This window comes from Panthera tigris, chromosome A2 (genome assembly GCF_018350195.1).
Source record: "Panthera tigris isolate Pti1 chromosome A2, P.tigris_Pti1_mat1.1, whole genome shotgun sequence".
In the NCBI taxonomy this organism is placed as follows: domain Eukaryota; kingdom Metazoa; phylum Chordata; class Mammalia; order Carnivora; family Felidae; genus Panthera; species Panthera tigris.
Window position 1 is genome coordinate 8,255,195 of NC_056661.1, and position 27,869 is coordinate 8,283,063.

The following is a 27,869-nucleotide window of genomic DNA, read 5'->3' on the forward strand; positions in this document are numbered from 1 at the left end:
TGCCGCTTCGCCCTCCCCCAACACGTCTAAGAAGGGAGGGCGAAGCGGGCTTAGCGGAACGGCCTCGAGGCCGTGGCCAGACAGGGAGAGGGGCACGGCTCTCCCCTTCCCGCCTGGCCTCCGTGCCCGAAGCCAAGTCCTGCCGTGGTCTCTCCCAGGATACGTTTGACATCCGGATCCTGATGGCCAAGTCTGTCAAGTACACGGTGAACTTCTTAGAAGCCAAAGAAGGAGATTTGCACAGGTACCGGCACCCGTGCCCCTCCTCCTGAGCCCGGCTCCTGCTGGAGTCTAGGGCCACCGCAGACGCCCTCAGGCATCCTGCCCCAGGGCGGTGGGCACGCAGGGGCCCCGGGACACCGCCCCCAGCCACCCCCGTCTGTCGGCAGCCTGTTTGACTTCCCCAGGAATCCTTGCCCTCTGCCTTCCAGGATAGAAATCCCATTCAAGTTCCACATGCTGCATTCCGGGCTAGTTCACGGTCTGGCTTTCTGGTTCGATGTCGCCTTCATCGGCTCCATGTGAGTACGACCGGAGCAGGCCGCGCTCTCCCCGCTGTCCCGGCCCCAGGACCTCCTGCAGCGACCCCCAGGCCTGGCTGCCTCGGAAGGCTGCCTGGGGACTAGGAGGAAGGACTAGGCCTCGGGGACTAGGTTCCCCGGCCCCTCCAAAAGGCAGTGAGGTCTCACCTTCGAGCCAGAGACTGTTGCGGGAGGGAGTGTCTGCCCTGCACTCGGTGGCTGTCCTTCACGGAACCCGGTCTCGGTCTCTCGGCGCAGACATCAGGGTGAGCGGGCCCCCTGTGGGTCTGGATGTATGCGCAGGCCTGTGCCTGGGACGCCTGGGCAGCCAGCCTGTCTCGGCTCCGGGCCCCCGGGGCACCCATCAGAGGTGCCCGTGTAGAGCTCAAGGTGCACAGGGTAGTGGCTCCAGCCTGGTCAAGCGTATGCCTGTCCTCGCTCGACAGAATGACGGTGTGGCTGTCCACGGCCCCGACGGAGCCCCTGACCCACTGGTACCAGGTCCGGTGCCTGTTCCAGTCACCACTGTTCGCCAAGGCCGGGGACACGCTCTCAGGGACATGTCTGCTTATTGCCAACAAAAGGTGTGAGCTGCCACCTGGGGCTGGGGGAGGCAGGGGTTCCTCTACCCAGCCGGCTCATGGCTGTCCCTCCCCTGCCCTCTCTGCAGACAGAGCTATGACATCAGTATTGTGGCCCAGGTAGACCAGACGGGCTCCAAGTCCAGTAACCTCCTGGATCTGAAAAACCCCTTCTTCAGGTAGGATCAGCCCTCGGCCCGAATGCGGGGCGCCCCTCCTGGCCTGCAGCCTCTCACCCCCGCGTCTGGGTCTGTCTGGTGCAGATACACAGGCACGACGCCCTCGCCCCCACCCGGCTCCCACTACACGTCCCCCTCGGAGAACATGTGGAACACGGGCAGCACCTACAACCTCAGCAGCGGGATGGCCGTGGCTGGTGAGCAGCCCCGCGTGGGAGAGGCCGGCGGTGGGGACCCCCGGGGGCAGAGACGCCGGCGCCCAGGCCCTGACCTCTCCCTCTCTGCGCGCAGGGATGCCGACCGCCTACGACCTGAGCAGTGTTATTGCCGGCGGCTCCAGCGTGGGCCACAACAACCTGATTCCTTTAGGTGAGTGTCCCCCGGGGTCCGGAGGCAACGAGGGGCGGCGTCCAGGAACGTCTGCGCGCTCGGGCTTTCTGCGCCGCGGTGTCTCGACGTCACCTTTTCCTCTTCCTGGGGCTCCTGGCGGAGGCCCTCTGTTCCGTTCCTCTCTGCCTCGCTCTGCAGCCGCTGTGCCCACCCTGCCCACACCCCAGTGACGAGAGTGTGGGCCGGGCCGGGGGCGGTGACGCCGTCTCCCTTCCTTCCTCCCTCCCTCTTGCCGCGCAGCCAACACGGGGATTGTCAATCACACCCACTCCCGGATGGGCTCCATAATGAGCACGGGGATTGTCCAAGGTAACGGCGGGCGGCGGGAGCGGGGTCCCGCGGGCGTGAGTGTGCGGACCCCCGGGCCACCCGCCTGCCCTCTCGCCTGCTCTCTCTCTCTCTGCCTCTGCTGCGGGTCCGGGCGGGCGAGGGGGCGGAGCTGGCCTCTCAGTGCCCGCGCCCGCCCCACAGGGTCCTCCGGCGCCCAGGGCAGCGGCGGCGGCGGCTCCAGTGCGCACTACGCGGTCAACAGCCAGTTCACCATGGGCGGCCCCGCCATCTCGATGGCCTCGCCCATGTCCATCCCGACCAACACCATGCACTACGGGAGCTAGGCCCCTCCAGCGTGGAACAGACTGACAGCACCAGGAAACCAAATGAAGACCCTGCCCACCCACCCCCCTGCCTGGGCGGCTTTCACCCCTGGACCGGAGAAGCCCAAACACCCGGTCACAGCCCTCTTTGCTATGGGAACTCGGACACTTTTTTACACGACATCGCCGCCGCCGCCCCCACTCCACCGCCCACCCACATCTTGGCCCCGAGCGTGTGTCGCTGCCGTATTTTACACGAGATCATGTCGTGGGAGCCCCGTTTCCCCCTCCTGCCCTCCACCCTGACCTGGGTTTGACATCCTCCGTAACAGGCGTGTCCGGGCCTGACAGCTGCAGGCCTGGCGGGGAGGTCGGGGGAGCAGCTGCGCACCCCCCACCCCCCAACGGGTCCCTCGGCGCCGGCCCCCCCCTCTGCCTGTCTCCAGGGGGAAGGCGGTCCTGACTGGGCGGGGCCTCCCCTTCTACTACCAGGCCTTGGTCACAATGGGCGTGACATGCTGCTTTTTTTAATTTTATTTTTTTACGAGAAGAACCAGTGTCAATCCACAGACCCTCTGAGAAACCAGGCCGGCCGGGCCGAGCCAGCAGCCCCTCTCCCCCACTCAGAGGCTCAGTGGTGAGGGGCAGCCCTGCCGAGTCTTCGGGACAGGGGTGGGGCCAGGCCTCTGGAGACCCGAGGCCCCCTCCCACCAAAGGGTTCACCTCACACTTGAATGTACAACCCACCCCGGCTGTCGGGAAGGCCCTCCGTCCTCGGCCCCTGCCTCTTGCTGCTGTCCTGTCCCCGAGCCCCTGCAGGTCCCCTCCCCCACCCCTGCCGAGAGCCAGAGCAGGTGGCCCCGTGGGCCCCAGGCCTGGAGGAAAGGGCCACCGTCAGCCGCTCGGGGCAGACCTGAGACACCTCGAGGCTCGGCCGTAGAAGGCATCCTTTTCCCTTGTAGCTCACATTAGGCCTGTGTGTTTCCCCCCACATTTGTAGACGCTCCAGTCCCTCTTACTATGATGGCATTGTGGTCCCTCCCTAGTCTGGGAAGGGGCCTTGCAGGGACCTCTCCCCACCCCCCCCCCCAAAAAACAAAAAAAATAAACGAGGAAATGTATGTTTCAGCACAGGCCATTTTCTTCTACTTCTGCTCCCCTGCCCCGTTTCTAACCCCTCCAAACTTGGCCGTGGTGGAGCTCAGGTGAGGAGGCCCCAGGACCTGCTGACCGGGCACCCCGGGAAGGGCAGGCACAGCTGAGGTGGGGGTGGCCCCCTTTGCTCTCCCGACCGTCCCCCCAGGGAAAGCAGAGGCCTAGCGGGCAGCCCGTGGGGCGACGGCCACACCGGAAGCTCCCTGCTTGGCTGCCCCTTTCCCACCTTTATATAAATTCTCTGAATCACCTTTGCATAGAAAATAAAAGTGTTTGCTTTGTAAGAAAAGTCTGGAAAGTAGCAGAGCGATCTCGAGGTGTCAAGGGGGCCTTCAGGCCTCGTGTGAGGGGCAGGGCAGGCGGAGGCGTCCCCTCGTGTGGAGCCTGAAAGAGAGAGACTCCTAAGAGCAACCAGCCCGGTGAGGCCTCCGTCGAGGAGGAGAGGCGGGAAGAGCCCTCAGTCACGGCCGGAAACTGGCCCTTACCTGCGGCTCGGGCCCTCCTAGGTCACCTGGGACCTTGGGGTGGGCGGCGACAGCAGGTTTAGGGGCAGAGACGTGGCCTGGGGTGGAGGCGCCAGGGGCTCCAGGGGCAGCGGCTGGAAGAAGTAAAACTGAACCGAAGCCCCCCAGGGTCAGCGCCGGTGGGGGCCGGTGACGCCCCGACCCCAGGCCCGGCCTCCCGCCCGCCCGCCCGCCCCCATACCTTACAGCCCGTGGCCAGAAGGGCGTGGAGCAGCACGACCGTGGAGAGCAGCACGGCGGCCACCAACCGGGTGTCCTCTCGGACAACAGGCCAGAGGGTGAACACCAGGCTAGCGGCTGACAGGGCCAGGGCCAGCGCCCCAAACAGCCACTGCAGCCACGGGACAGGGATGAGCCACAGGACCTGGGGGTGACACGGGCAGCTGGCTACCGGGCCGTCCCCACGGCACCCGCCGCCCCCATCCCCGGGCCACACTTACCACGGTGGGGATGAAGACGAAGAGGGAGTAGCCATAGACGCACACGGTCTCCAGGAAGGTGTAAGGCCCCACGCGCTCCCGGACACGCTTCCGCCACCGCAGGAAGCCCCACAGCGCCAGCGGCACCAGCCAGACGTAGCAGTAGATGGTGACGCCGGCCACGGTCACTGCGGGGCGCGGGGCAGGGCAGGCAGTCACCACCGCCCCCTCCCCGCCCCAGCTCCGGGCCCCGCGGCACTCCCAGCGCTGCCCGGGGCTAGGCCTTGCCCTTTCCACTTACCCTTGTGGAACTGGGGGCTGTAGTGGATGGAGGGGTCCCTCCTCTGGGCCAGCACCAGCGTCAGGTTGCCAGTGACGGCCAGGACGAAAGCCAGCGTGGCACAGATCCAGAAGGGGCCTGTGGGCAGGGCACGGTGAGGGGCTGAGGTGACTTGTCCCGTGTCGACTGTGCTAGGACCCAAGCTTCTTGCCAAACTCTGAGCTACCCGCCCCCCCAACTCCATCAACCGGACTCGTCCACAGGCCACCAGCGATGACCTGCGGTGGCTGCATCGGGTGCTGGCTCGGTCCCTCCTCTCGACCTTCCGGCAGCCTTTGCCGTGGCTGCTCTCTCCCTTCTGGAAACACTCCACGTGTGCTTTCCAGGCAGGACTCCATGCTCCTGGCTTCCGCGTCACCTCCCTGGCAATTCCTCAACCTCTGTAGCCCCCGCTCCCTTTAATGACAGGGACCCGGCTGGGGCCCGGTCCTTAGCCATTCGTCTCCATCCGTGTTCACCCCTTGCGTGATCTTGTCCACCCTCAGGGCCTTACGTCACCTCTAGGCTAACGACTCCCCAGCTGGCTTCAAATCCGGGCCCGTGCCCTGAACTATAGGCCTATCGTCAACATTTCCATTGCACATCTAGGCCTCTCCAACTCCAGCCTGGCACTTTGGGCTCCCCTCAAACCCGCCCAGCTCTTGCAGTCACTGACTGACACTTCCATCCCTCGAGTGGTTCCGCGAAAATCTAGGCGCCATCGTTGCGTGCCTCCTCCCCCCCCGCATCTCGTGCGCCAGCAAATCTAGTCGGCTCCACCTTTGAGACCCATTCCACGGTCCAACCACTGCCCTCCACCGGGGGCCCGGCCCCACCATCCCACACTTGGGCCACGGCACTCACCACCTCCCTGGCCTCCTGGCACCTGCCCTTGCCCCCCCCCCCGCAGCGGCCAGAGGAAGCCTACGAGCCCTTAACCGAGACCCCTTCTCCCCGCGGCCTCTGAAGCCCGTCACCTCCGAGACCTCGCGCAGCTCACTCTGCTCCGCGGACAATACTGCCCTGCAGTTCAGGCATGTTCCCACCACAGGCCTTACGCTCCCTTCTGGAATCTTCTTCCCCTAGGTCTCCCCAACCCGAACAAGGCCCATTCTCTCCTCCTCAGGGGCCTTCCTTCCCTGACCAACCCACGCAAGACGGCAACGTTCGTGCTCTAAAGCATCCACTGTTCTTCCGAGCCCCACCGCCCCGGGGAGCCTTTTGCAGGTCTGTCTCCCCACACGGAATGTGTGTTTCCCGCTCTCCGGGAGCACCTCTGCCTTCCCCTCAGCTGCGTTCCAGAGACTGGTACTCAGTCCACCCACGCTGAAGGAATGATCAAGCTGAATGCACACCACCACTCACCGTACAGGTCCGGCCGATTCCGTAGACGGTGCCGTACAAAGTTGTGGCCGGGCCGGGGCAGCAGCGAGCCTTTGATTCGGTCCAGGACCTAGGGACAAGGTGAGGTGCAGAATGGAAGCCTGCATGGGGCCCTTACCCCCCAAGCTCCTGCCCGGCCCTTAGAGGCTCCTTCCTTGCCGACTCCCCATCCCTCTGCCTGAAAGGGCTCAGACGTTCCCCCGGGGTTGGATGGCCTGGAGCCCCTTCCCCTGGCCAGCCTCCATACCCGCTGCGTGCTGCCACTCTGAAGGACCCTTCCGGGCCTGCCGTCCTTCTCTCCGCTGCTCCCTCCTCTCAGCTTGGCTGCCCTCAACTGCCTGTCTCACTGCCTCCCCTCCCAGCCCGGGGACACTCAAGTTCTTGGCCTCCTCCTGCCTACATCTCTCTCCACTCTGTGACCTGCCCTGCACCCCAGATTTATCATCTCTCTCCCTGGCACCTCTGACCCATCTTCTTTGCACCAGGTCTGCTGATTCCACCCATTCCTCTCCTGCTCTAAACCTTTCCTCGACTTCCCAGCACCCTCAGGATAAGACCCGAATTCAGCACAGCACACGAGCCCTTTGTGATCTGGCTTCTGCCTGCCTGTCCCCATCTCACCCTCTCCAGCCAGATCAAGTGACAGCTCCTGTGGCAGTTCGTGCCTTCCCTCACCTTGGGTCCTCTGTATCTGCCGCTCCCTGTGCCTAGGACATAGGCTTCCCATCACTCTACCCAGTTCACTCTTCCTTCTCCTCGAGGCCTTAAGCCCATTCCTCACTTCCTCCAAGGGGCCCTACTCTAGCCCGTCAGAGCGTGTGTTCACAGGAGCCCCAATCACCCCATAATCCTTACACCGCACCACAGTTACATCTACCAGCCTGGGGAGGGGGGGGAACCCGTGACCTCCCACCCGGGCATTACCAGCGCTCGGCTGCACAGGGAGGGCTCAGTGAACAGTGACTGGACCCCATTATGACTCCAAGCCCCATCCCGCCAGCTTCCAGGGCCTGACCTGGCACGTGTCCACGTCAAAGAAACTCTGATAGTAGCCAAAGGTCCAGAATCCAGGCTGCTGCTTCTCCTGAAGGAGCTGCGCGGCACAGGCTTTCAGTGGCTGCCCTTACAGCCTGGGCAGAGGGTGGGGGCGGGGCTGGACGGCGGAGGCAGGGCACGGGCACTTTTGTGACTCACCGCTGTCTTGTCGCTCTCTTCGACCTCTTCCTCGGCTCCATAGCTACCACCTGAGTCCACAGCCACAGCCACGTGCCCCTGTGGGGTCAGCTGACCACTTCCGCTGGTAGTGACCGCATCTGGGGTCTCGGCCAGCAGATTAGAGGCTTCCTCGAACTCTGTCGAGAAGGAATACGAGCCACAGGCAGGTTTTAGGCGTCAGGACAGTCTGGTTTGGCCCATTGCTCATCTGGGGGCCAAGACTCCCAACCGGGGCCACCTAACCCTTCCCTCCAACTAAGGTCCCAGCCTCCTAAGTTTGGCGGGAGTTAGAAGGTGTGGTCTCGCACGCCTACAACTTAAGCCTGGTGCTGGGATGGGGTCAGGTCTGGGAGAGAAGCTTTGCTTTGAGATCTGAGTTCAGGGTTGGAGCGGGGTTCGAGTCAGGAATGGGTGTCAGGTCGGGGTCAGGGTTCACAGCTGACTGGGGATTCAGCTTACACGCGATCAGATCCTGGGTGGGAGGTTCCGGCCGGCGGAGGGAGTAGGAGCTCGGGCCAGGTCGCGGCCGCACTTACCGTGGAAGGCCAGCTCGTCGGCCGCTGCCATGGTCACCCAGGGGCGTCACCGCATCCCGCTCTGAGGACAGAAGCCAATGACGCCCGCCCCCAACCCAATTAATGCGGTGCCCTCCCCCACCCCACCGATGTCTATCCCTCAGCACCGAGCCCAGCCTGGCAGCTAAGGGCACCGAGCCGCGGGGGGGGGGGGGGGGGGGGAAGGGGGGGTTGAACTCGCCGCCCCCGCCCCACAGGTGCACCCCGCCCCCCTCACCTGAGGCTCCCTCGGGCGGCGTGGCCCAGACTCTCTGCGCCTGCGCGGCCCGCCTACCCGCCACAGCCGACCCCGCTCAGACCAGACAGCAACATCCGGCACCGGGTCCGTTTTCTATCCTCTTCCGACGGGAAGCCACTTCCGGCGCGCTTGGCGCTTCCGCAGGAGAGACCCCCCCCCCCCCCCGGGCCTTTTCCTTCTCATTCCCGGCGTTTCTCGTCGGAACAGGGACGCCAAGCCGGAAGAGGATGGCGGCGGCCGCTCTGAAAAGATTTTGGTCCCGAAACCGTGAAGACCCTGGGGGCCCAGCGGCCGCGAAGCCCGGCGTGTGGGCGCGGTTGGGTGAGTAGCGGCGGGAGGCGGCGGGGTGGGTGGCCGCAGCGGCCCGCCGTCACCGCGTCTGTCCCGCTTCCCTCCCCCCAGGCTCCTGGGCCCGCGTACTGCTCCGAGACTACGCGGAGGCCTGCGGGGACGCGGCGGCGGCGGCGCGGGCCCGGCCCGGGCGGGCGGCCGCGTACGTGGGGCTGCTGGGCGGCGCGGCGGCCTGCTGCGCGCTGGCGCCCGGCGAGGCGGCCTTCGAGGAGGCGCTGCTCGACGCGTCGGGGACCCTCCTGCTGCTGGCCCCGGCCACCCGCAACCGCGTCTCCGAGGGCCACGTGCAGCGGCTGCTGTGGCTTCGGGGCCGCGGCCGCCTCCGCCACGTGAGCCTGGGCCTGTGCTCGCTCGTGTACGAGGCGCCCGTCGACGCCCAGGCCAGCCTCTACCAGGCCCGCTGCCGCTACCTGCAGCCCCGCTGGGCCGACTTCCCGGACCGGATCCTGGACGTGGGCTTCGTGGGCCGCTGGTGGGTGCTGGCCGCCCGCATGCGCGACTGCGACGTTAACGACGACGAGTTCCTCCACCTGCCGGCCCACCTGCGCGTCGTCGGGCCCCATCAGCTGCGCTCCGAGACCAACGAGCGGCTCTTCGACGAGAAGTACGAGCCCGTGGTGCTCACCGACGACCAGGTGGACCAGGCGCTGTGGGAGGAGCAGGTCTTGCAGAAGGAGAAGAAGGACCGACTCGCCCTCAGCCAGGCCGACTCCCTGGTGCGGCCCGAGGGGCCCAGATGAAACCCCGGGCCTGGGTCGGGTCCGGGCTCCGAGCCCCGGCGGCTTGTGTGGCCCGGAGCGCACGGCCCGCGGCGAGCGGGGGAAGCAAACGCTGTGCAGAGCGCGCTCTCCCTGCGTTTTCGCCACCTTTCTAGAAGGCCGCTCTCCCCCTCCCCCTCCCCTTGTTCCTTGTTAGCTGAAGCGGTTGCGGAGCCCTCTGGGGCAGGGAGGTGGGGAGGGCCCAGCGGTAAGACGGCGGAGTTGGTCACTGTGAGCGTTCGTCACGAGCCCTTTGTGTGAGTGAACTTTTCGTGGAGTCTCACAGCCTCTCCGCCCGAGGGCTCCTATTTGTCGAGGGACTCCGGCGCTCTCCTAAGACTCTTCAGATTTTTATTTTAAGCTTGGCAACGTTCTTTTCGTTGTCCTAAGTGTCTTTGTTTGAAGTTAAAAAATTACTAGTCTCAGAGGAAAGTGGGAAAATACCACAGGCATCCTGCGCCCCCTTCCCCCAGGGTACCCCAAATGGTAATGTTTGACCGGAAGCCACACCAAACCCGGAGACTGCAGGGGGAGGACTGCAGACTTCACAGGACAGCATTTTGCAAAAACAAGCACCAAACTTTTTACCCCCTAGGACAGTGATGTCAAAATGACGCAGAAGGGGAAAACATTATTTAATTTGGAATTATAAACAGAATCTATGATTCCATAGATATTTCAGAGACCCTGAAAACCCAGAATCCTGTGGAATGGGATGTGTTAGTGTACGAAGGTCAGGATAACCCTCCTTTACAGACACAGGAATGAGACTACCTCTGTCACCCGCGTGGTTTGTGGCTGCTTGATAAAACCGTGAGATGAAACAACGGTCTTCGTTGGGATGTTTGTGTTACTGCGTTCGGCCATTTAGTTTTGGTACTTCTAGACCTTCCATGCTCCGGGTGCTGGACACACAGTAATTTTTATATCCTTATTTTTGGGACAGTGGAGCATCTTGTACGTCAGCATCTTCGCTTTACAGCAGAAAAAGTGAGGTTCAAAAGTTCATTTTTTTCTGGGGCAGAAAAAAATAGGTGTCCGACGCAGGTCATGATCTCATGGTTCATGGGTTCCGGCCCTGCGTCAGGCTCGGTGCTGCCAGCTCAAAGCCTGGCGCCTGCTTCAGATTGTGTCTCCCTCTCTCTCTGCCCCTATCGTGCTCACACTTTCTCTCAAAAATAAACAGACATTAAAAAAATTTTAAAAAGTGGATTTTTTTCCAAGACTGTGGCAGAACCAAGATTCAAACTGCAACTCCCAACCCTGAGCCTTAATCCTCGAACTCGGGATGCTATTTTTTGATCCTAACAGCATCCTGCTAGAAATTATTAAATGTTGCTATCACTAGCCATAGATAAAACAAATACACGAATAGAAATTCTGCATATGGAATAAATTTTAAGTGAATAATCCTATATGGTTACCTGCAGAAGTTTCTGGGCCTAAATCCTGATGTCTTCGTTAAAGAGATATTGGCCAACTTCAGGAAAGTTCTAAGACACACTGGCATCCAAGTGAGATGTGTTCCTTAGTGTGATCAGAAGTTCTGGAAGAGAACTGCACAGCTTTATTGCTTGAGGTGGTTATTAAATGCCACTTCTGGGGCGCCTGGGTGGCTCAGTCGGTTGAGCGTCCGACTTCGGCTCAGGTCATGATCTCACAGTCCGTGAGTTCGAGCCCCGCGTTGGGCTCTATGCTGACAGCTCAGAGCCTGGAGCCTGTTTCAGATTCTGTGTCTCCCTCTCTCTGCCCCTTCCCTGCTCGTGCTCTGTCTCTCGCTCAAAAAATAAAAAATAAAAAAAAAACATTAAAACCCTATTTTTTATTTCAATTAAGTCTCAGCTTTCATACTGGTTTTGTAACTGACCGGGGCTAGAACAGTTACCTAAGAAAAAAGGCGAACAAATTGTAAAGGGAGTAAAACTGATACTATTTGCAGATAATGTATTATTTACAGAAATCTCTAAAGACCCCATGAAAAAACGGATAGAAGAAATGAATTCACTAATGTTGAAAGATACAAAATGCAAAAAGTCTGTTGTATTTCCACACACTAATAATGAACAAATTAAGAAAACAATCTAATTTACAAGTGCATCAAAAACAACACCTGGGAATAAATTTAACCAAAAAAGTGAAAGACCTTCCTTAACCAAGGAAGTGAAAAGACATTTATGAAAAATCTGAAGACCCAGATAAATGTAAAGATATACGGTGCTCATGGATGGGAAGAATATTGTTAAAATGTGCATATTCCCAGGCACCTGGGTGGCTCAGTTGGTTGAGCGTCTGACTTCGGCTCAGGTTTGTGAGTTTGAGCCCCACATTGGGCTCGCTGCGGTCAATGCAGAGCCTGCTTGGGATCCTCTGTCCCCCTCTCCCACTGATTCTCTTTCTAAAGAAATAAACATTAAAAAAAAAAAATCCATATTCCCCAAAACAATCTGCAACCCTACCAAAACTCCAATGGCATTTCACAGGAAAAAAAAAAAAAAAAATCTTAAAATTTATAGGGAACCCCAAATAGCCAAAGTAATCTCAGGGAGGAACAAAGCTGGAGGCGTCATGCTTCCTGATGAAGTATGTTGCCAAGGTATAGTATTCAAAACAGCATGGTATCAGTATCATACAGACACAGCTCAATGGAACCAGAGAGCCCAGAAATAAACCTACGAATATATGGTCAATTGATTTATAACAAAGGAGCCAAGAACACACAGTGGGTGGAGAGCAGTCTCTTCAATAAATGGTGTTGGGAAAACCAGACAACCACATTCAAAAAACACGAAACAGGGCCACTGTCTTATACCACATACCAAAAGTAATTCAAAATGGACTAAAGAACAGGAGGCCTGAAACCATAAAACTAGAAGAAAACATACGCAGGAAGCTCCTTGACATCGGTCTTGGTGACGATTTTTTGGATTTGGCACCAAGAGTGCAGGCAACAAAAACAAAAGTGGAACCAAGGCAAACTAAAAAGCTTCTGCACGGCACTCTCAAAAATAAACATTAAGAAAAGGGGGGGGGGGGCGGGGAAGCACCTGAGTGGCACAGTCGGTTAAACGTCCGACTTCGGCTCAGGTCATGATCTCCCAGTTCTTGAGTTCGAGCCCCGTGTCGGGCTCTGTGCTGACAGCTCGGAGCCTGGAGCCTGCTTCGGATTCTGTCTCCCTCTCTCTGCCCTTCCCCTGCTCACACTCTTTCTCTCTCATAAATATTAAATGTTTAAAAAAAACTAACTCAAAGAGATCGATGTTCCCCTATGTTCACGGCAGCATTATTTACGATAGCCAATATATGGAAACATCAGTGAATGATCGGATAAGGACGATGTGATGGATGTATGATAGAATATTACTGAGCCATAAAAAGTAGGAAACCTTGCCATTTGCAACATGGATGGACCTTGAGAACGTTATGGCAAATAAAGTAAGTGAGCCAAAGACAAATGCCAGGGGAACTCACTTATGTGTGGAATCTAAAAAACAAAAAGAAGAAAAAATAAAACTGGGCTCACGGATACAGAGAAGAGACTGGTGATTGCCAGAGAATGGAGGCAAAATGAGTAAAGGGGTCAAAAGGTACAAACTTCAAGTCATAAAATAAGTCATGGGCATATAATGTATAGTGACCATGGTTAATAATATGGCATATTTTGGGGGCGCCTGGGTGGCTCAGTCGGTTAAGCATCCAACTTCAGCTCAGGTCATGATCTCACAGGTCCTGCATAGGGCTCTGTTCTGACAGCTCAGAGCCTGGAGCCTGCTTCGGATTCTGTCTCCTTCTCTCTCTGTCCCTCCCCACTTGTGCGCTCTCAAAAATAAATAAATGTAAAAAAAAAAAAAAATTTTTTTTAAAGATTCTCCCTTTCTCTCCCTCTGCCCCTCTCACTCTGTAAAAGAAAATAAAAAAAAAAACCCAAAACCACTTTTTTTAATAATTTAATAACATTTTAAAAATAAAATATATTTTTAAAAGCAGGGTTTGAATCTCACCTTCCACACTTACTAGATTTGTGACTGACCTAGGACAGGTGGAGCTCCTTATCCGTAAATGGGAAAGGACTCTGCCCAGCGTTGTTAGAAAAAAATCAAAAGCCACCAGAAAGCACTTGGTACCCGGCACGCATCTGCATTGCATGTTGTGTCCGCGGATCTCATGGGTGAGAGCATGGCTCTCAATCTGTGCCCCACAATTACCTGTTACCTGGAAGGGCTGCAGACAGCCTAGCCTGCAGGGATGGAGCCCGCCCAGGGCTGCCCACGGGGATGGCTCAGTAAACAGAGGATGGACAGGGCCTGGGACTTGTCCCCCGGGGCCCAAAGACACCTGGATACAATAGGCTCATTTTCTTGAGGCCAGTTCTCGCTTTTTCTTAAAATTTATTTTTTTAAATGTTTATTTTGGAGAGAGAGAGAGCGCGTGCACAAGCTGGGGGGTGGGGGCAGAGAGAGAGAGAGAGAGAGAGAGAGAGAGAGAGAGAGAGAGAGAAGGAGACAGAATCCCAAGCAAGCTCCAGGCTCTGAGCCATCAGCACAGAGCCCGATGCGGGGCTCAAACTCACAAACTGTGAGGTCATGACCTGAACCGAAGCCGGCCACTTAGCCCATTGAGCCACCCAGGTGCCCCTCAAATTTATTCTTAACAAGCTTTAATGATTTCGGCCTTCCCAGCCAGTCCGGGGTTGGCTCCAGGCGCTTGAAGCAGGCTGTTGTAATCAGAGGGACCAGCAGAGGGCACCGGAGACGGGGCTCAGAGAAGCCGGCTGGCTCCTCCCCAGTGGGAACGGCTAGCCCCCCACTAGCTTTTGTTCTGAGAAGCAGCCAAGGAGGTAGTGCCATGGGCACACATCCCTCCTTTAGAGCACACACTGGTCTTTAGAGATGTTGGTAGATGGTGGCCAAGGTCAGGGCTGCAGGGAGGGGCCACACCCATCCCTCGACCCCACACCTACCTTGTTAGCAGGAGGCCTGACGCTCCCCCTTGAGACTTCCTAGAGTGCACGGACGGACAGACTGGCAGGGTCGCCTGGTTTGCCTTGGGAGCCCTTCCAGTCCCCTGGTGTTCTGGAAGTTGTATTGAGGCATCCAACGCAGTAGGACCTGGGGTAGCGGAAGGCAAGCGGGGTGCCTAGGGCAGAGGCTTTAAGGAGCTCCCTCCCCGGGGGCAACAGCGCAGGGGCGGCCCCTGGGAGGCAACGCCTCCTTAAACTCTGCGACCGAGGGGCCTCACTCGGCTGGAGTCCAGACCTCACAGCAAGCTCGGCAGGGATCACCAGAGCGTGCTTTCCAGACTCGCTCCTCCCTGAGGCCACAAGCTCTTCTTAGGTCCGTGCTCACAGCCACAGGTGGAAGCACGTGACTTTTTAAGAGCTCTCAGCCAATCACCCTCGTCCGAATTTGGTTACAGCAGAGGTACCTATTTGGGAGACACCTGAAAGAGGAGAGAGCCAATAGGACGTCAAGGCTTGGGAACGGCCAACAAAGCTCTAAAGCTCTTTTGTCTGAAAAATTCCAAACACACACCTATGTCTGAACCTCCACACGTACTCGTCACCCAACTCAACGTGAAGACTGTGAGCCACGTTTGCATCAGGTGTCCCTTCTTAAGGTTTCCTTTGACAGAGTAGCTTAGTAATGTTTTATTTTTAGTTTTGAGAGAGAGAGGGAGAGAGAGAGAGCACAAGTGGGGAAGGGGCAGACAGAGAGGGAGACAGAAGATCTGCCGTGGGCTCTGCAAGGACAGCACAGAGCCCAACGCGGGGCTTGAACTCACAAACCACGACATCAAGTCGGACGCTCGACCGACTGAGCCACCCAGGCGCCCCGCTAGATTATTTTAAAGCAAATCCCAGACATCGCAGTAACAAACCCCTGTAGTTTCTGCGTGCACTTTTTTACACAGTGACGTGATTGTCACACCAAACAAAATCTAGAGTAATTCTCTGGAATCATCTGAGGCCAGTCCGTGATCATTTTTCTCTGATAGTCTTAACACGTGTTCTCAAACTTTGATCTGTTTGAATCTAGAACCAAACAAAATGCACATATTCTTTTTTTTTTTTTTTAATATTTATTTATATTCGAGAGAGAGCAGGAGCGAGGGAGGGGCAGAGAAACAGAATCTGAAGCTGACTTCAGGCTCTGAGCGGTCAGCACAGAGCCCCACTCGGGGCTTGAACTCGCAGTGAGATCATGACCTGAGCCAAAGTCAGATGCTCAACCAACTAGGCCACCCAGGTGTCCCTCTGTTTGGTTGTTTTAACTCCTGTTTAATCTAGAGAAGTCTCCCCCCCGCCCCCCCTACAGCTTTGACCTGTTGCAAAAATGAGTTTAACCATCTTGAGATGTAGCCCACATGAGGGATTGGTCAGCTTGTTGTCGGCTGGGTTCCAGGCAACCACAATTTCTATTTATTTATTTATTTATTTATTTATAGATGGATTTTTTTTTTAAGTTCATTTATTTATTTAGAGAGAGGGAGTGACTCCCGAGCAGGCTCTGCACCATCAGCACAGAGCCCAACACGGGGCTCAAACTCACAAACTGTAAGATTATGACCTGAGCTGAAATCAAGAGTTGGATGCTTAACCGACTGAGCCACCCAGGTGCCCGCAACCACAATTTTAAATCTTCCCAGGTGATGTCAATAAATGACCAAGCCTGGAACCACTAGTCGGGAGGTTCTAGCACGCCCCTTCCCGGTGGGTACTTTGGCTTAGTCCCGCGTCACGTGTTGGGAGGCATGCCATGACTGGCTGTCTCCGACAGGGCCCTCCGGGGTGAGGTGTCCTCTTTGCCTTTCATCTAAGGATTTTTTTATTTTTTAACTTAAAAAATGTATTTAAATGTTTATTTTTGAGAAAGACAGAGTGTTAGTGGGGGAGGGGGGAGAGAGAGAGAGAGAGACAGACGGGGGTCACAGAACCCGAGGCAGGCTCCAGGCTCTGAGCCGTCAGCACAGAGCCTGAAACGGGGCGCGAACTCACGAACCACAAGATCCTGAACCTGATCTGAAGTCTGACGCTTAACCGACTGGGCCACCCAGGCGCCCCAATACTTTTGTTCTTGTCACCATATGTGGGGCTCATGAGACTCCAGCATCCCACGTAAACTGCCATCGAGTCACCGTGACCTACCAGATGGAGCTTCTGGAGAACTCGCTGCCCTCGCCTATGACAAGTCCTGGGCTTGCCCTTTAAGCATTTCCCTGAGGGCCGCTGCAAGGCTGCTGTGGCCTCTTCCCCACCCGGCAGCTGTTTCGAATAGCCGCTCATTGCTACGGACAACACCTGTGACGATGGCCATCCCTGGGCCAGCTGAGACCAGAACAGGCACCGCCAGGGACCGTCGCGGACTCGGCTGGACCCAGAAGCTCCCAAGCGCGATGCGAACACCCTCGGCAGCCCCGGAGGGCCTGCCAAAACCGGTTCCTTGGAGCCGCTGCCCTTGTCAGCGATGTCCCAGGCCTTCCAGCCCCCATCCCCACCCCGCCCCTCTCTCTTACTCGACCCGCTTTGAATAAGGGAAAAATTGCTAGGGTAGTTGGCACGGGTAAGGCTCCAGGCTTTTAAGCTGTCCATTTATTTATTTTTTTGACGGAGGTGAAACCCCCATAACATCAAGTCGACCCGTTCGAGGTGTACCATACAGTGGGATTTAGAACATTCGCATGGTTGTAGGCCCAGTGGTGTGGGAAAAGGAGGCAGAAGGAAACGGCAGATAACGTTTCTCCCGGAACTCCCTACTTAGTAGTAACGCTTTGCCAGAGGGAAAAACAACCTTGGCTTGACGACCGCTAGGCCTCCAGTACCCCGGGAGTCTGCTTTAGTCTGTGGAAATCCCACTGGAAACTCCCCCTTGGCTTCACCTCCCCCAGCTCCCAAGTGTGTAACCAGTGTCTCTTCATGGTCCCTGGGGCAGCTCTTCCTGCCCGCCGGTCCCGTGCCCGTGTTTGTTTTTGTTTTTGTTTTTTGAGGGGGTTAAAGGAGCCTTTATTAGAATGTTGTAGCAGTGTGTTTTGAGGCGGCGAACCTACAAAATAGGGATTTTAAATTAAGTCCCTAACTGCATGGATAGGAAAACGGGCTGGGGCTGAAGCGGGGAGCAGTGTACCCCATCTCCACGTCGACGCGCGTGTGTGCGTGCACACAGGACACCCTTGCACCTGCGTGGAGGCAGGTGCCCGTCGTGCCCGTGTTTTAATAAAATCACCTTTTTGCACCAAAGACATCTTCCAGAATTCTTTCTTGGCCGTCGGCTCCTGACCCCACGAACCCCACTATCACCCCAAGCCTCATCAACCACCACCTCGACCTATTTCTAAAGCATTTTTATCACCCCAAAATAAGGCTCGGTACCCATTAGGCAGTCACTCTCTACTCCCCGCCTCCCTCTAGCCCTTGCCCCCCCCCCCGAGTCTGCTTTCTGTCTCTATGGATTTACTGATTCTGGATATTTCATATAAACGGAATCACACAAGATGTGACTTTTGGCGTCTGACCTCTTTTCTTGCCTAATGTCTTCAAGGTTCGTTTAGGTGGTAGCAAGTGTAGGATTTTATTCATTTTTCTGGATGAATAATATTCCTCTGTATGGATCTAGCATATTTTGTTGGTTCACTCATTCAAAGATTGGACATCTGGTGGGGCGCCTGCGTGGCTCAGTCAGTTAAGCGTCCAACCCCGGCTCAGGTCACAATCTCACGGTTCGTGAGTTCGAGCCGCGCGTCGGGCTCTGTGCTGACAGCTCAGAGCCTGGGGCCTGCCTTAGATTCTGCGTGTCCCCCTCGCTCTCTGCCCCTGCCCCACTCAACCCTCTGCCTCTCTCTCAAAAATAAATAAACATTGGGGCACCTGGGCGGCTCAGTCGGTTAAGCGTCCAACTTCGGCTCAGGTCATGATCTCGCGGTTCATGGGTTCAGGCCCCGCGTCGGGCTCTGTGCTGACAGCTCAGAGCCTGGAGCCTGTTTCGGATTCTGTGTCTCCCTCTCCCCTCTCTGACCCTCCCCCGTTCATGTTCTGTCTCTCTCTGTCTCAAAAATAAATAAACGTTAAAAAAAAAATTAAAAAAAAAGGGCAAAATGTTTAAAAAAAAAGAAAAAAAAACATTAAAAAGAAAAGCAAAAAAATCAGTAAAATCTAAAAGCCTGCAAAACCCACTTCTCTGTAATGACATAAAGGCGTGCTAAGACATGTTAAACACCAGACTTAGAACGGTCTCGGTCTCTGGTGGGGTCCAAGGCAGGAAAGTGGGGAGGTGCATGCTGGAGACCTTCGCTCTATTGGCAAAGCTAGGAGGTGGGTATGTGGCTGTTTGCTGTATTCATCTTCATATGTCTTGTTATCTCTTAAATTCTGCAGAGCGAAACGTAGAACATCAAACAAAACCGGGGGAGGGTTAAGGGAAGGACAGCTGAGTGCCTGGCTCGACTTACGTTTTTCACAGAATGAGATCAGCCGCTGCTCCTTCAACACTGCCCAAGTTCAGGGTCGCTGGAGAGTCACGGTTTGACGTCCAGATAAGCAGGAAACTACCTTTATGCCTGTTAAATAACAAAATTCAACAGAGTAAATTTTCAGCTGGCTTTATTAATCGATTCGAGAACCACGCAGCATTCCCATCTAGCAAGTGGAGCAGAGCTCCAAAGGACTTACAGAAAAGGGAAGTTTTTTAAGTTTATTTATTTATTTTGAAAGAGAGAGAAAGAGAGAGAGAGAGGGAGAGGAAGAATGCAAGCCAGGGAGGGGCAGAGACAGGGAGGGAGAGGATCCCAAGCAGGCTCCGTGCTGTCAGCACACAGCCCGACGCGGGGCTCAATCCCGCGAATGATGAGATCATGGCCTGAGCCAAAATCAAGAGTCAGACACTTAGCCAAGTGAACTACCCAGGCACCCCGAAAACAAAAGGTTTTTAGAGGTAGAGAGGGAGCGGCAGAAAGGAAAATATCAGCAAAGAACCCATTGTTTTAGGCAAAGTCACCCTCCTAAGGAGGAATGGCAGGAGTCTTTCAGTAACTTTCCTAGAGCTAACCAGACAATGGCCGGAGGCGACATTTCTGGAGGGCTGAACTGCAGTTAGGTCAAGTATCAACTCTTGCTTTACTGACTTGGGGCCTGAACCTAAGTGATGCCATTTGGGGCCTGTGGTTTTCTTTTTAATGTCCCCTTGGCAGAAGTGTTGAGGGGAAATATGGGTCCAGGCACCGAAGCTCTACTATTTTGGAGGAGACTTTTCAGAGACCAAATTATTACGCAAGAGCTCTCACGGAACCACAGTTTGAGAGCAAATAGCCCACAAACTCCAACCTTTTAGTGGTGCTTAGCAAACCAAGGAGTGAAGGCTGGAGTTTTGGAAGTAGGTTTTGAGGACTGTATTTCTTGGAGTATCTCCTTAAAGGGTATATTTGCTGCAGGGTGGCCGCGTCTAAAAACTGAAACCAGTAAAAATGAACACGTGGAAGCAGCAGTTTACCCCAGGTCCATTCTTGTCATGCAACAGCACAGTCATTAACAAGGGAGCAAGATTCACAGACACCAACATGGACGGATGTCCAGGGTGTGCACTGAACTAGCGAAAGCAAGTTTCAGAAGGGGCGGAGATAAATTCCCCAGAGTTGAACTGCTGGCTTAAAGGATGTGTGCATGGTGGATCCACGCCCATTAGGGTGGCCATAATAATAATAATGCCTGGAAAATAACCAGTGTTAGCAAGGGGCTGGAGAAATTGGAACCTGTGCGCTGTTGTTGGGAACGTAAAACAGTGGAACCGTTGTGGAAACAATTTGGTAGGTCCTCAAAAAGTTTAGAACAACCACATGACCCAGAAATTCCCCTTCTGTGTATACAACTGAAAGAATTGAAAACAGGGAGGGGCGCCTGGGTGGCTCAGTCAGTTAAGCTTCCGACCTCGGCTCAGGTTATGATCTCACAGTCTGTGAGTTCGAGCCCCACGTCGAGTTCTGTGCTGACAGCTCAGAGCCTGGAGCCCGCTTTGGATTCTGTGTCTCCCTTTCTCTGCCCCTCCCCCGCCCGCGCTTTGTCTCCCCCCCCCCTCAAAAAATAAACAAACATTAAAAAATAAAATTTAAAAAGAATTTAAAGCAGGGACCCAGACTGATCTGTACACCTGTGTTTACAGCAGCATTGTTCACAATAAAGACGGAAGCAATATCCATCTGCAGAGAAATGGATAAACTGTGGTCTATCCATACAATGGAATATTTATTATTCAGCCGTGCAAAGGAAGGAACCTCTGACACCTGCTACAACACGGACGAACCTTGAGGACGTCGCGCAGAGTGAAATAAGCCCATCACAAAAGGGCAAATACTGTGTGGGAGGAATTTAGAGTAGTCAGAATGTTATTTTAATTTTTTTAAAATTTTTTATTTTTAACGTTTATTTTTGAGACAGAGAGAGACACAGCATGAACGGGGGAGGGTCAGAGAGAGAGGGAGACACAGAATCTGAAGCAGGCTCCAGGCTCTGAGCTGTCAGCACAGAGCCCGACGGGGCTCGAACTCGCGGCCCGTTGAGATCATGACCTGAGCCGAAGTCGGACGCTTAACCGACTGAGCCACCCAGGCGCCCCAGAATGTTATTGTTTTTAATGTTTATTTATTTTTGAGGAAGAGAGAGAGTGAGCAGGGAAGGGGCTGAGAGAGAGGGAGACACAGAATCCGAAGCAGGCTCCAGGCTCTGAGCCGTCAGCACAGAGCCCGACAGGGGGCTCGAACTCACAAACCGCTAGCCGAAGTCGGCCGCTTAGCCAACTGAGCCACCCAGGCGCCCCATGAAGTCAGACACTTAACCAATTGAGTGACCCAGGCGCTCCCCCCCCCCTTTTTAAGTTTATGTATTTTCAGAGCGACACAGAGAGAGAGCACAAGTTGGGGGAGGGGCAGAGATAGAAGGGGGCTGAGGACCTAAAGCGGGTTCTGTGCGGACAGCAGGGAGCCCAATGGGGGGCTCGAACTCATGAACCACATCATGACGTGAGCCCAAGTCAGATGCTCCACCGACTGAGGCCCCCAGGCACCCCTTGATACATTATTAACTGAAGCCCATGGTTTACATTAGGGTTCCCTCTTAGTGTTGAACGTTCTGTGGGTTTTGCCAAAGGCATAATGTCCTGGATCCACTCCAGCACGTGCAGAAGATAGTTTCACCGCCTTGAACATCAGACCCGTCCCTCCCCTGCAACCCCGGCTCTTTTCACTGTCTCTACAGATTCTATACATAGCTATAGATCCCATTATTTATGGGACAGCTTTATTTACGCACCTACTGAAGGACATGTTGGTGACTTCCCCGATGACCTGGCGGGTGGGGGCGGCCGGCAAGGGAGCGGCGCAGCGGCTGAGTGTGTGGCGCGTGCTGGCCACCAGAGGGAGCCAGACCCCCCCTTTTCTCCTCCACCAGGTCCGGGCCAACCGTTTCCGTGCGTCCCCCTCCACCGTTCCCTGCACTAGAGTTGATCTCATCTTTGCCTCGAGCTAGGGCTGATCTGGAAGTCGGCCGGAGTCAGTCGTGGGCTTCGTCCAGAATCCCGCCCAGAGAAGTTAACGAACGGAAGGGCCAGCCGGACCTGCCGTCTGTAGACATGAGCCCGGCCGTAGCGGAAGCAGGGAGAGAAAGCGCCCCGGGCCCCGATTCCCCCGAGCGCGACGCCACCGTACCTGTGCACAAGGATACTTGTGTCTGGTTTCGTAAGAAAGCAGGGTCTGAGGAGAGGAGGGGATGGCGTGGGAACCCAGTGGTTTCTCTTTGGTCTGAGGGACCCACGGGAGGCGAGGGGACCACAGTGAGGCGAGGGCTGTGGCCAGCTGCCCACAGAGCTCTTTTGTCACGTGTGCACAGGGCTCCCCGGTGAGTTCAGATGCAGGTGGGACCGGCCACCAGAGCGATGCCCTGCCTCGTCTTCACCCCGTGTGATTAAGGCTCTGTAGGGAACAGAGTGCCTGATCGATTCTTAAGGGTGTGTTTATTAAATGTTTATTTATTGATTATTAAAAAAATATTTCTTGATTATTTTTGAGAGAGAGAGAACACAAGAGGGGGGGGGAGGGGGGTTGCGGGGACACTGAATCCAAAGCAGGCTCCAGGCTCGGAGCTGTCAGCACAGAGCCAGACGCAGGGCTCGAACCCAGAAACCATGAGATCATGACCTGAGCTGAAGTCGGATGCTTACCCGACTGAGCCACCCAGGCGCCCCTTGAGTGTCTTTTCTTTCTTTCACGCATTCTTTTTTTTTTTTTTTTTTAACGTTTATTTATTTTTGAGAGAGAAAGAAAGCGCCTGAGCGGGGGAGGTGCAGAGAGGGAGGGAGAGAGAGTCCCAAGCAGGCTCCATGCTGTCAGCACAGAGCCTGACATGGGGCTTGAACTCACGAGCCACGAGATCATGACCTGAGCTGAAGTCAGACGCTCAACCGACTGAGCCCCCCAGGCGCCCCTATAATTGTGATCGTTTTTAAGTGTCCAGTTCAGTGGCATTAACCACACTCACACTGTTGTGCAACCATCACCACCATCCATTTCCAGAACTTTCTCATCTTCCCAAGCTGAAACTCTGTCCCCATGGAACACTGACACTGCCCCCCGGCTCCCTACCCCAGCCACCGCCCTCCATCGTTCTACTTCCGTCATTGTGAGTTTGACTCCTCTAGGGACCTCATATGAATGTAATCGTACAGTATTTGCCCCTCTGTGACTGGCTTTTTTCACTGAGAACAGTGTCCCCGAGGGCCATCCATGTTGTAGCGGGTGCTGGAATTTACTTCCCGCTCAAGGGTGACTCCTAAGAGGGACTTCCTTCTGTCACGTTGCTGTTTGGTGCCTTATTTTCTACCTCTCTCATGTTTTTTTCGTACTGAAACATTCCCATTTTCTTTGTGGTTCCCCGGGGGATTACATTCAGCATCCTGAAGTTAGAACACTAATTTGGATTCATACCAGCTTAATAACGATAACGAACAAAAGCTCCTTCACAGGAGCTTTTTCTTCCCACTTCTTTCGGTTGTCGGGGTCCCTAAATCACATCGTCATACATCGTGTGTCCAAAAGCAAAAGCATCAACAGGGTCGCCTGGGTGGCAGCGGGGGAGCCTGCTTGGGATTCTCTTGCTTCCTGTGCCCCTCCCCCACACGCTCTCTCTTGCTCTCTCTCAAAAATAAATAAACTTAAAAAAATTTCTCATTGTTTACTTTTGAGAGAGGGAAGGAGGGTGGAAGAGAGAGAGAGAGGGAGGGAGGGAGGGAGAACATGAGCAGGGGAAGGGCAGAGAGAGAAGAAGACAGAGGATCCGAAGCGGGCTCTATGCTGACGGCAAAGAGCCCAATGCGGGGCTTGAACTCACAAACCGCGAGATCAGGACCTGAGCCGAAGTCGGACGCTCAACCGACTGAGCCACCCAGGCGCCCCTCTCTCTCGCTTTCGAAGGACAGTTTTGCCAGATGTAGGCTATGTGACTGACGCTTCTCTTTGTTTTGTACTTAGAACATATCAGGCCACTCTCTGGCCTCCCAAGTTTCTGATGAGAAATCTGCTCGCGATGTGGAGGACCCTTCGTGTGATGAGCTGCTTCCCTCTTGCCCCTTTCGAGATTCGCATCGCCGCTGGCTGTCAGCAGTTTGGTAAGAACCCGTCCTGGTGTGGGTCTCTGTGAGTTCGCTGTGTCGGAGTTCGTTGCGCTTCACGTTCGTTCCGCCAAATTTGGGAAGCCTGCAACCATCATTTCAAGCACCGCGTCTGCCCCTTTGTCTCATTCTTTTCCTTCTGGAACTCCCACGAGGAGTATGTTGGTCTGCGTGATGGTTTCCCACAAGTCCCCAAGGCTCTGTTTACTTTTCCTCATTCTTTTTTCTTTCTGTTCCTCAGACTCAATAAATACTATCGTCCCTATCTTCGTTTGTGCTGATTCTTTCGTCTGGCTGCTCAAATCTGCATTTGAGGTTTTTTGTTTTTTTCTTTGCTTTTAGGTTTTCTAACTCCTTAAAAAAAGGTGTATTTATTCATTTTGAGAGACAGTACACACGAGAGCGAGGGGGAGGAGCAGAGAAAGAGGGAGAGAGAGAATCCCAAGCAGGCTCTGTGCTGTCAGCACTGAGCCTGACGTAGGGCTTGAACTCATAACCATGAGATCACGACTTGAGCTGAAACCAAGAGCCAGACACTCAACTGACTGAGCCACCCAGGCGCCCCTAGGTTTTCTAACTCTTTATTAATATTTCCATTGTGTTCATACAGATACGGTTCCTGTTCCCTTGTTCCCATCTTACATGCAAGTGGCAGGACCTGAATTCAGGCGCAAGCAGCCTGGTTTGACCTGAGGTCTTATCCACTGATTCTCCTTGGCAATGGCTTCTACATAGTTCACCTCTGTGGAGCAGGTCACCCTGGGACTGCTGGGTTAGTTACGTAAGAGGATACAGGGGCCAGGAGGCAAGAGACTGTTAGGTAACACGAGTTAAGTGAGACCATGCGCCTTAGCCTAAGAACAAAACAAAATAACAAAAAATACAACAAAAACCTGTCTCCGTCACATTCAAAAGCATTTAAGGAAACTAAGCTTCAGCATATAACGCCTTGGAGAAGGGAATCAAGGTGACCTTTTCTTCAGCCCTCAAACGTGCTACATGCTTTCCAGATAGATGCCCATGAAGGCAGCACAGATTATCCAGTAGCCACCTAGGTATTCACCGTGTCCTAAAAACTCCCCTTGGATTGTCTTCTGCTTGTCCCCCAACTCGCTCACGGAGTTCAAAGCTATTCTTGAACATAAGCACACCAAGCACGGTCATACCTCAGGACCTTTGCGCTTGCCGTTTCTTCTTCCTGAAAGCTCCCTCCCCTCCATATACCTGACTGATTCCATCCCTTCATTCTGGGCTCTGCTTAGCGTCACCTTTTTATTTTTATTATTTTTGTAAAGTTTATTTATCTTTGAGAGACGGAGAGACAGCACGAGCCGGGGAGAGGCAGAGAGAGAGAGAGAGAGAGAAAACAGAATCCGAAGCAGGCTCCAGGCTCCGAGCTGTCAACGCAGAGCCTGATGCGGCTCGAACCCACAAACCACAAGGTCATGACGTGAGCCGAAGTCCGACGCTCAACCGACTGAGCCACCCAGGCGCCCCAGGGTCACCTGTTTAAAAGAGTGTTCCCTGACTACTCTGTCTGAGCTCACCGTGTAGCCCCATGCCCCACTTTGCCTTTCTTCCAGGTTCTTCTCGCTGGTCTCTTCTCTGCCCATCCCCCACGCTGAACGAAGGTCGGAAGAAGCCGGGGTCTGTCTCTCTTGTTCACTACCCCTTCTCCAGTGCCTGATACGTAGCGCACACTCAGTCAAGGTTACGAGCTGGACGTTTGTGTCCCTTCGAAATTCCCACGTTGAGATCCTAACCCCGCCAGTGACGGTATTAGGGAGGTCGGGCTCTTGGAAGGCGGTCAGATCTCGAGGCGAGGGCCCTCATGAACGGGATTTTTGACCCCAGGGAGCGCTCTCTTGCTCTGTCTCCACCAGGTGAGGACACCACAATACTTGTGCAAGCAAGGAAACGCACCCTCATCAGGAATCAAATGTGCCGCTGTCTCAGTCTTCTATTTCCCAGCCTGCAGAACCCACAGACAAATCTCTGCTGTTTATAAGCCATCCAGTCTATGGTATCTGGTTACAGCAGGCTGAGTAGGCTACGGATCGTCATTAATTAATGAATGACTTTACATCCTGCACCTTATGTTCTGTAGAGAGGGCTTCGAGGTGACCTCAAATGACAGCCTGGGTGGCTGCAAATGCGAAGTCCCGCCCGTTCACTGAGTCACGACCGGTACTCACTGGACCCCAGCCATTAGATGCTGGTGGCCATAGCTTATATTTAGATTTGTTGCCATCATAACGCTACTTTTTTTTTTAAATTTTTAATGTTTATTTATTTTTGAGAGAGACAGAGAGCGTGAGTGGAGGAGGGGGCGGAGAGAGGGAGACACAGAACCCCAAGTGGGCTCCAGGCTCCCAGCTGTCAGCACAGAGCCCCACGCGGGGCTAGAACCCATGAATCGCGAGACCGTGGCCCGAGCCGAAGTTGGATGCTTAACCCACTGAGCCACCCAGACACCCCTATGCTACTTTTTTTTTTTTCAAAGAGTATGATTTCTAATAGCCTCTATGCTTGAGACCATACTTGAATTCTGTTCTACTTTGTCATGTGGTTGGGGGAAGGTCCCTCTGTCCGTACAATCTGAGGCCATTGCTCTGTGATACTCTGCTTTCAAATGCTGCCTTATACAGTCAAAGCCCATCATGAGCCTTCCGGCTCTAAAACGTTGTTAACTTGATGTACAGAGATGAAAATTCTTTAAGTGGAGATTAAAAATACACCAATATCTTACACACACACACACACACCCGCTCTACCTTGGTCTCTGTGCAACCATGTTCTTGGAGGGATGAAGGTGATGTCGATAGGGGACAATGTTACCATGGAGACGACTGGGCTTGGTCCTATGAACCATGTTCTTGGCGGGATGAAGGTGACATTGATACGGTACAACGTTACCATGGAGACAGCTGGGACTAGCTCTATTAGCTGCAGCCTTGCTAGTCATTATCCCTGCAAAAAGGGTGTGAAGAAATTAATACGCCAGCAGCCCAGGACACGTGACTCCTATAGGGTCTGGGTTAGTTTGTGTGTTTAGGGACGGACGGGCAAAGAGCTCCTGGAAGCATCGTGAAGATGGTAAATGCAGGATCGTCAGAAAGAAATGTCAGAAAAACCTGGCAGTCCGCCCCCCTGTTGAAGGTTTGTGCCAGATTAATAGCAGGAGAAAGGAGAAGTGTTGGTGCCATTAGCGAAGGAAAAAAAAGCAAGCAAGCAAGCAAAGAACAAAAAAAGCTCACCTTGAAAATCCAGCCTACAAGCCTGAAGCCAAGTCGGAGCAGATGGGGGTAGGCCTCTGCACCCAGACATCGCAGCAGACTTTGAGATTTATTTCAGTGGTCTGTTTCATCTAATGAAAGAAATGTTCTACTATTATCATACGGGGCAGCCAGGGCCACTTGTTCTAATTAGAAGAGGACAGTAAAAACAGACGTGACAATGGCCGCCGTGGAAAACAGTATGGCGGTTCCTGGAAGAATTCAAAACAGAACTACCATAGGACCCAAGAATCCACTGCTGGGTTCTTCCCCAGAAGAGGGGAAAGAAAGGTCCCAAAGAGATAGCCACACACCCATGGTCACAGCACCAGGGTCCCCAGTAGCCCAAAGGTGGAGGCAGCCCTAGGGTCCACCAACGGATGAATGAATGAACAAAATGTGGTCCATCCATACAATGGAATGTTATTCAGACTTGAAAAAGAAGGACATTCTGGGGTGCCTGGGTGGCTCAGTGGGTTAGGCGTCTGACCCTGGTTCAGGTCATGATCTCACAGTTTGTGGGTTCGAGCCCCGCGTCGGGCTCTGTGCTGACGGCTGAGAGCCTGGAGTTTGCTTCGGATTCTGTGTCTCCTTCTCTCTCTCTGCCCCTCCCCCGTTTGTGCTTGCTCTCACTCTCTCTGTCTCTGTCTGCCTCAAAAATAAGTAAATAAGGGGCCCCTGGGTGGGCCGGTCGGTTGACCGACCATTTTGGCTCAGGTCATGATCTCGCAGTTCCGTGGGTTTGAGCCCCGCA

The 27,869-nt window shown here is 54.7% G+C and overlaps 3 protein-coding genes and 3 long non-coding RNA genes across 11 annotated transcripts in view; 3 read left to right on the forward strand and 3 right to left on the reverse strand.

The window, feature by feature from the left end:
* The window catches only part of CARM1 (coactivator associated arginine methyltransferase 1), a 39,438-nt gene extending 36,071 nt beyond the window's left edge, over nucleotides 1-3,367 (forward strand). For 2 of the 3 annotated variants that reach the window (XM_042978181.1, XM_042978183.1), the window contains exons 9-16: nucleotides 159-244; nucleotides 432-521; nucleotides 968-1,105; nucleotides 1,192-1,281; nucleotides 1,366-1,478; nucleotides 1,573-1,650; nucleotides 1,912-1,980; nucleotides 2,143-3,367. In XM_042978181.1, coding sequence (XP_042834115.1) covers nucleotides 159-244; nucleotides 432-521; nucleotides 968-1,105; nucleotides 1,192-1,281; nucleotides 1,366-1,478; nucleotides 1,573-1,650; nucleotides 1,912-1,980; nucleotides 2,143-2,285 — 807 coding nt within the window. In that variant the 3' untranslated portion in view covers nucleotides 2,286-3,367. The remainder of the gene's footprint in view (nucleotides 1-158; nucleotides 245-431; nucleotides 522-967; nucleotides 1,106-1,191; nucleotides 1,282-1,365; nucleotides 1,479-1,572; nucleotides 1,651-1,911; nucleotides 1,981-2,142) is intronic. The other variant, XM_042978182.1, reaches the window with a different exon arrangement.
* A 16-nt stretch (nucleotides 3,368-3,383) lies between these two features.
* YIPF2 (Yip1 domain family member 2) lies at nucleotides 3,384-8,161 on the reverse strand. Of its 2 annotated transcripts, none has more exons than XM_042978185.1 (10): nucleotides 8,072-8,161; nucleotides 7,816-7,876; nucleotides 7,259-7,416; nucleotides 7,080-7,157; nucleotides 6,047-6,134; nucleotides 4,664-4,780; nucleotides 4,384-4,550; nucleotides 4,125-4,307; nucleotides 3,905-4,017; nucleotides 3,384-3,803 (listed from the first exon to the last, which is right to left on the reverse strand). In XM_042978185.1, exons 2-9 carry the CDS (start codon nucleotides 7,844-7,846, stop codon nucleotides 3,922-3,924), a joined length of 918 nt encoding a protein of 305 aa, XP_042834119.1. In that variant the 5' UTR covers nucleotides 7,847-7,876; nucleotides 8,072-8,161; the 3' UTR covers nucleotides 3,384-3,803; nucleotides 3,905-3,921. The 2 variants fall into 2 exon arrangements, with proteins under 2 accessions (XP_042834119.1, XP_042834118.1); XM_042978184.1 differs by having other exon boundaries at nucleotides 3,905-4,032.
* TIMM29 (translocase of inner mitochondrial membrane 29) lies at nucleotides 7,345-10,029 on the forward strand. Of its 2 annotated transcripts, none has more exons than XM_042978186.1 (3): nucleotides 7,345-7,442; nucleotides 8,300-8,413; nucleotides 8,495-10,029. In XM_042978186.1, the coding sequence occupies exons 2-3, from the start codon at nucleotides 8,320-8,322 to the stop codon at nucleotides 9,181-9,183; spliced, it is 783 nt and encodes a 260-aa protein (XP_042834120.1). In that variant the 5' UTR covers nucleotides 7,345-7,442; nucleotides 8,300-8,319; the 3' UTR covers nucleotides 9,184-10,029. The 2 variants fall into 2 exon arrangements, with proteins under 2 accessions (XP_042834120.1, XP_042834121.1); XM_042978187.1 differs by lacking the exon at nucleotides 7,345-7,442 and adding an exon at nucleotides 8,164-8,176.
* LOC122236579 lies at nucleotides 9,820-10,866 on the reverse strand. Its single transcript, XR_006214669.1, has 2 exons — nucleotides 10,626-10,866; nucleotides 9,820-10,216 (listed from the first exon to the last, which is right to left on the reverse strand). It is a non-coding gene; the product is annotated as an uncharacterized LOC122236579 (long non-coding RNA).
* Nucleotides 10,867-14,164: 3,298 nt separating this feature from the next.
* Nucleotides 14,165-27,203, reverse strand: LOC102965581. 2 transcript variants are annotated; one of them, XR_006214671.1, is made up of 4 exons: nucleotides 27,098-27,203; nucleotides 26,615-26,810; nucleotides 18,640-18,747; nucleotides 14,165-14,306 (listed from the first exon to the last, which is right to left on the reverse strand). It is a non-coding gene; the product is annotated as an uncharacterized LOC102965581 (long non-coding RNA). The 2 variants fall into 2 exon arrangements; XR_006214670.1 differs by having other exon boundaries at nucleotides 14,165-14,637.
* On the forward strand, nucleotides 21,418-24,105 carry LOC122236580. Its single transcript, XR_006214672.1, has 3 exons — nucleotides 21,418-21,912; nucleotides 22,064-22,181; nucleotides 23,701-24,105. It is a non-coding gene; the product is annotated as an uncharacterized LOC122236580 (long non-coding RNA).
* Nucleotides 27,204-27,869: the final 666 nt, after the last annotated feature.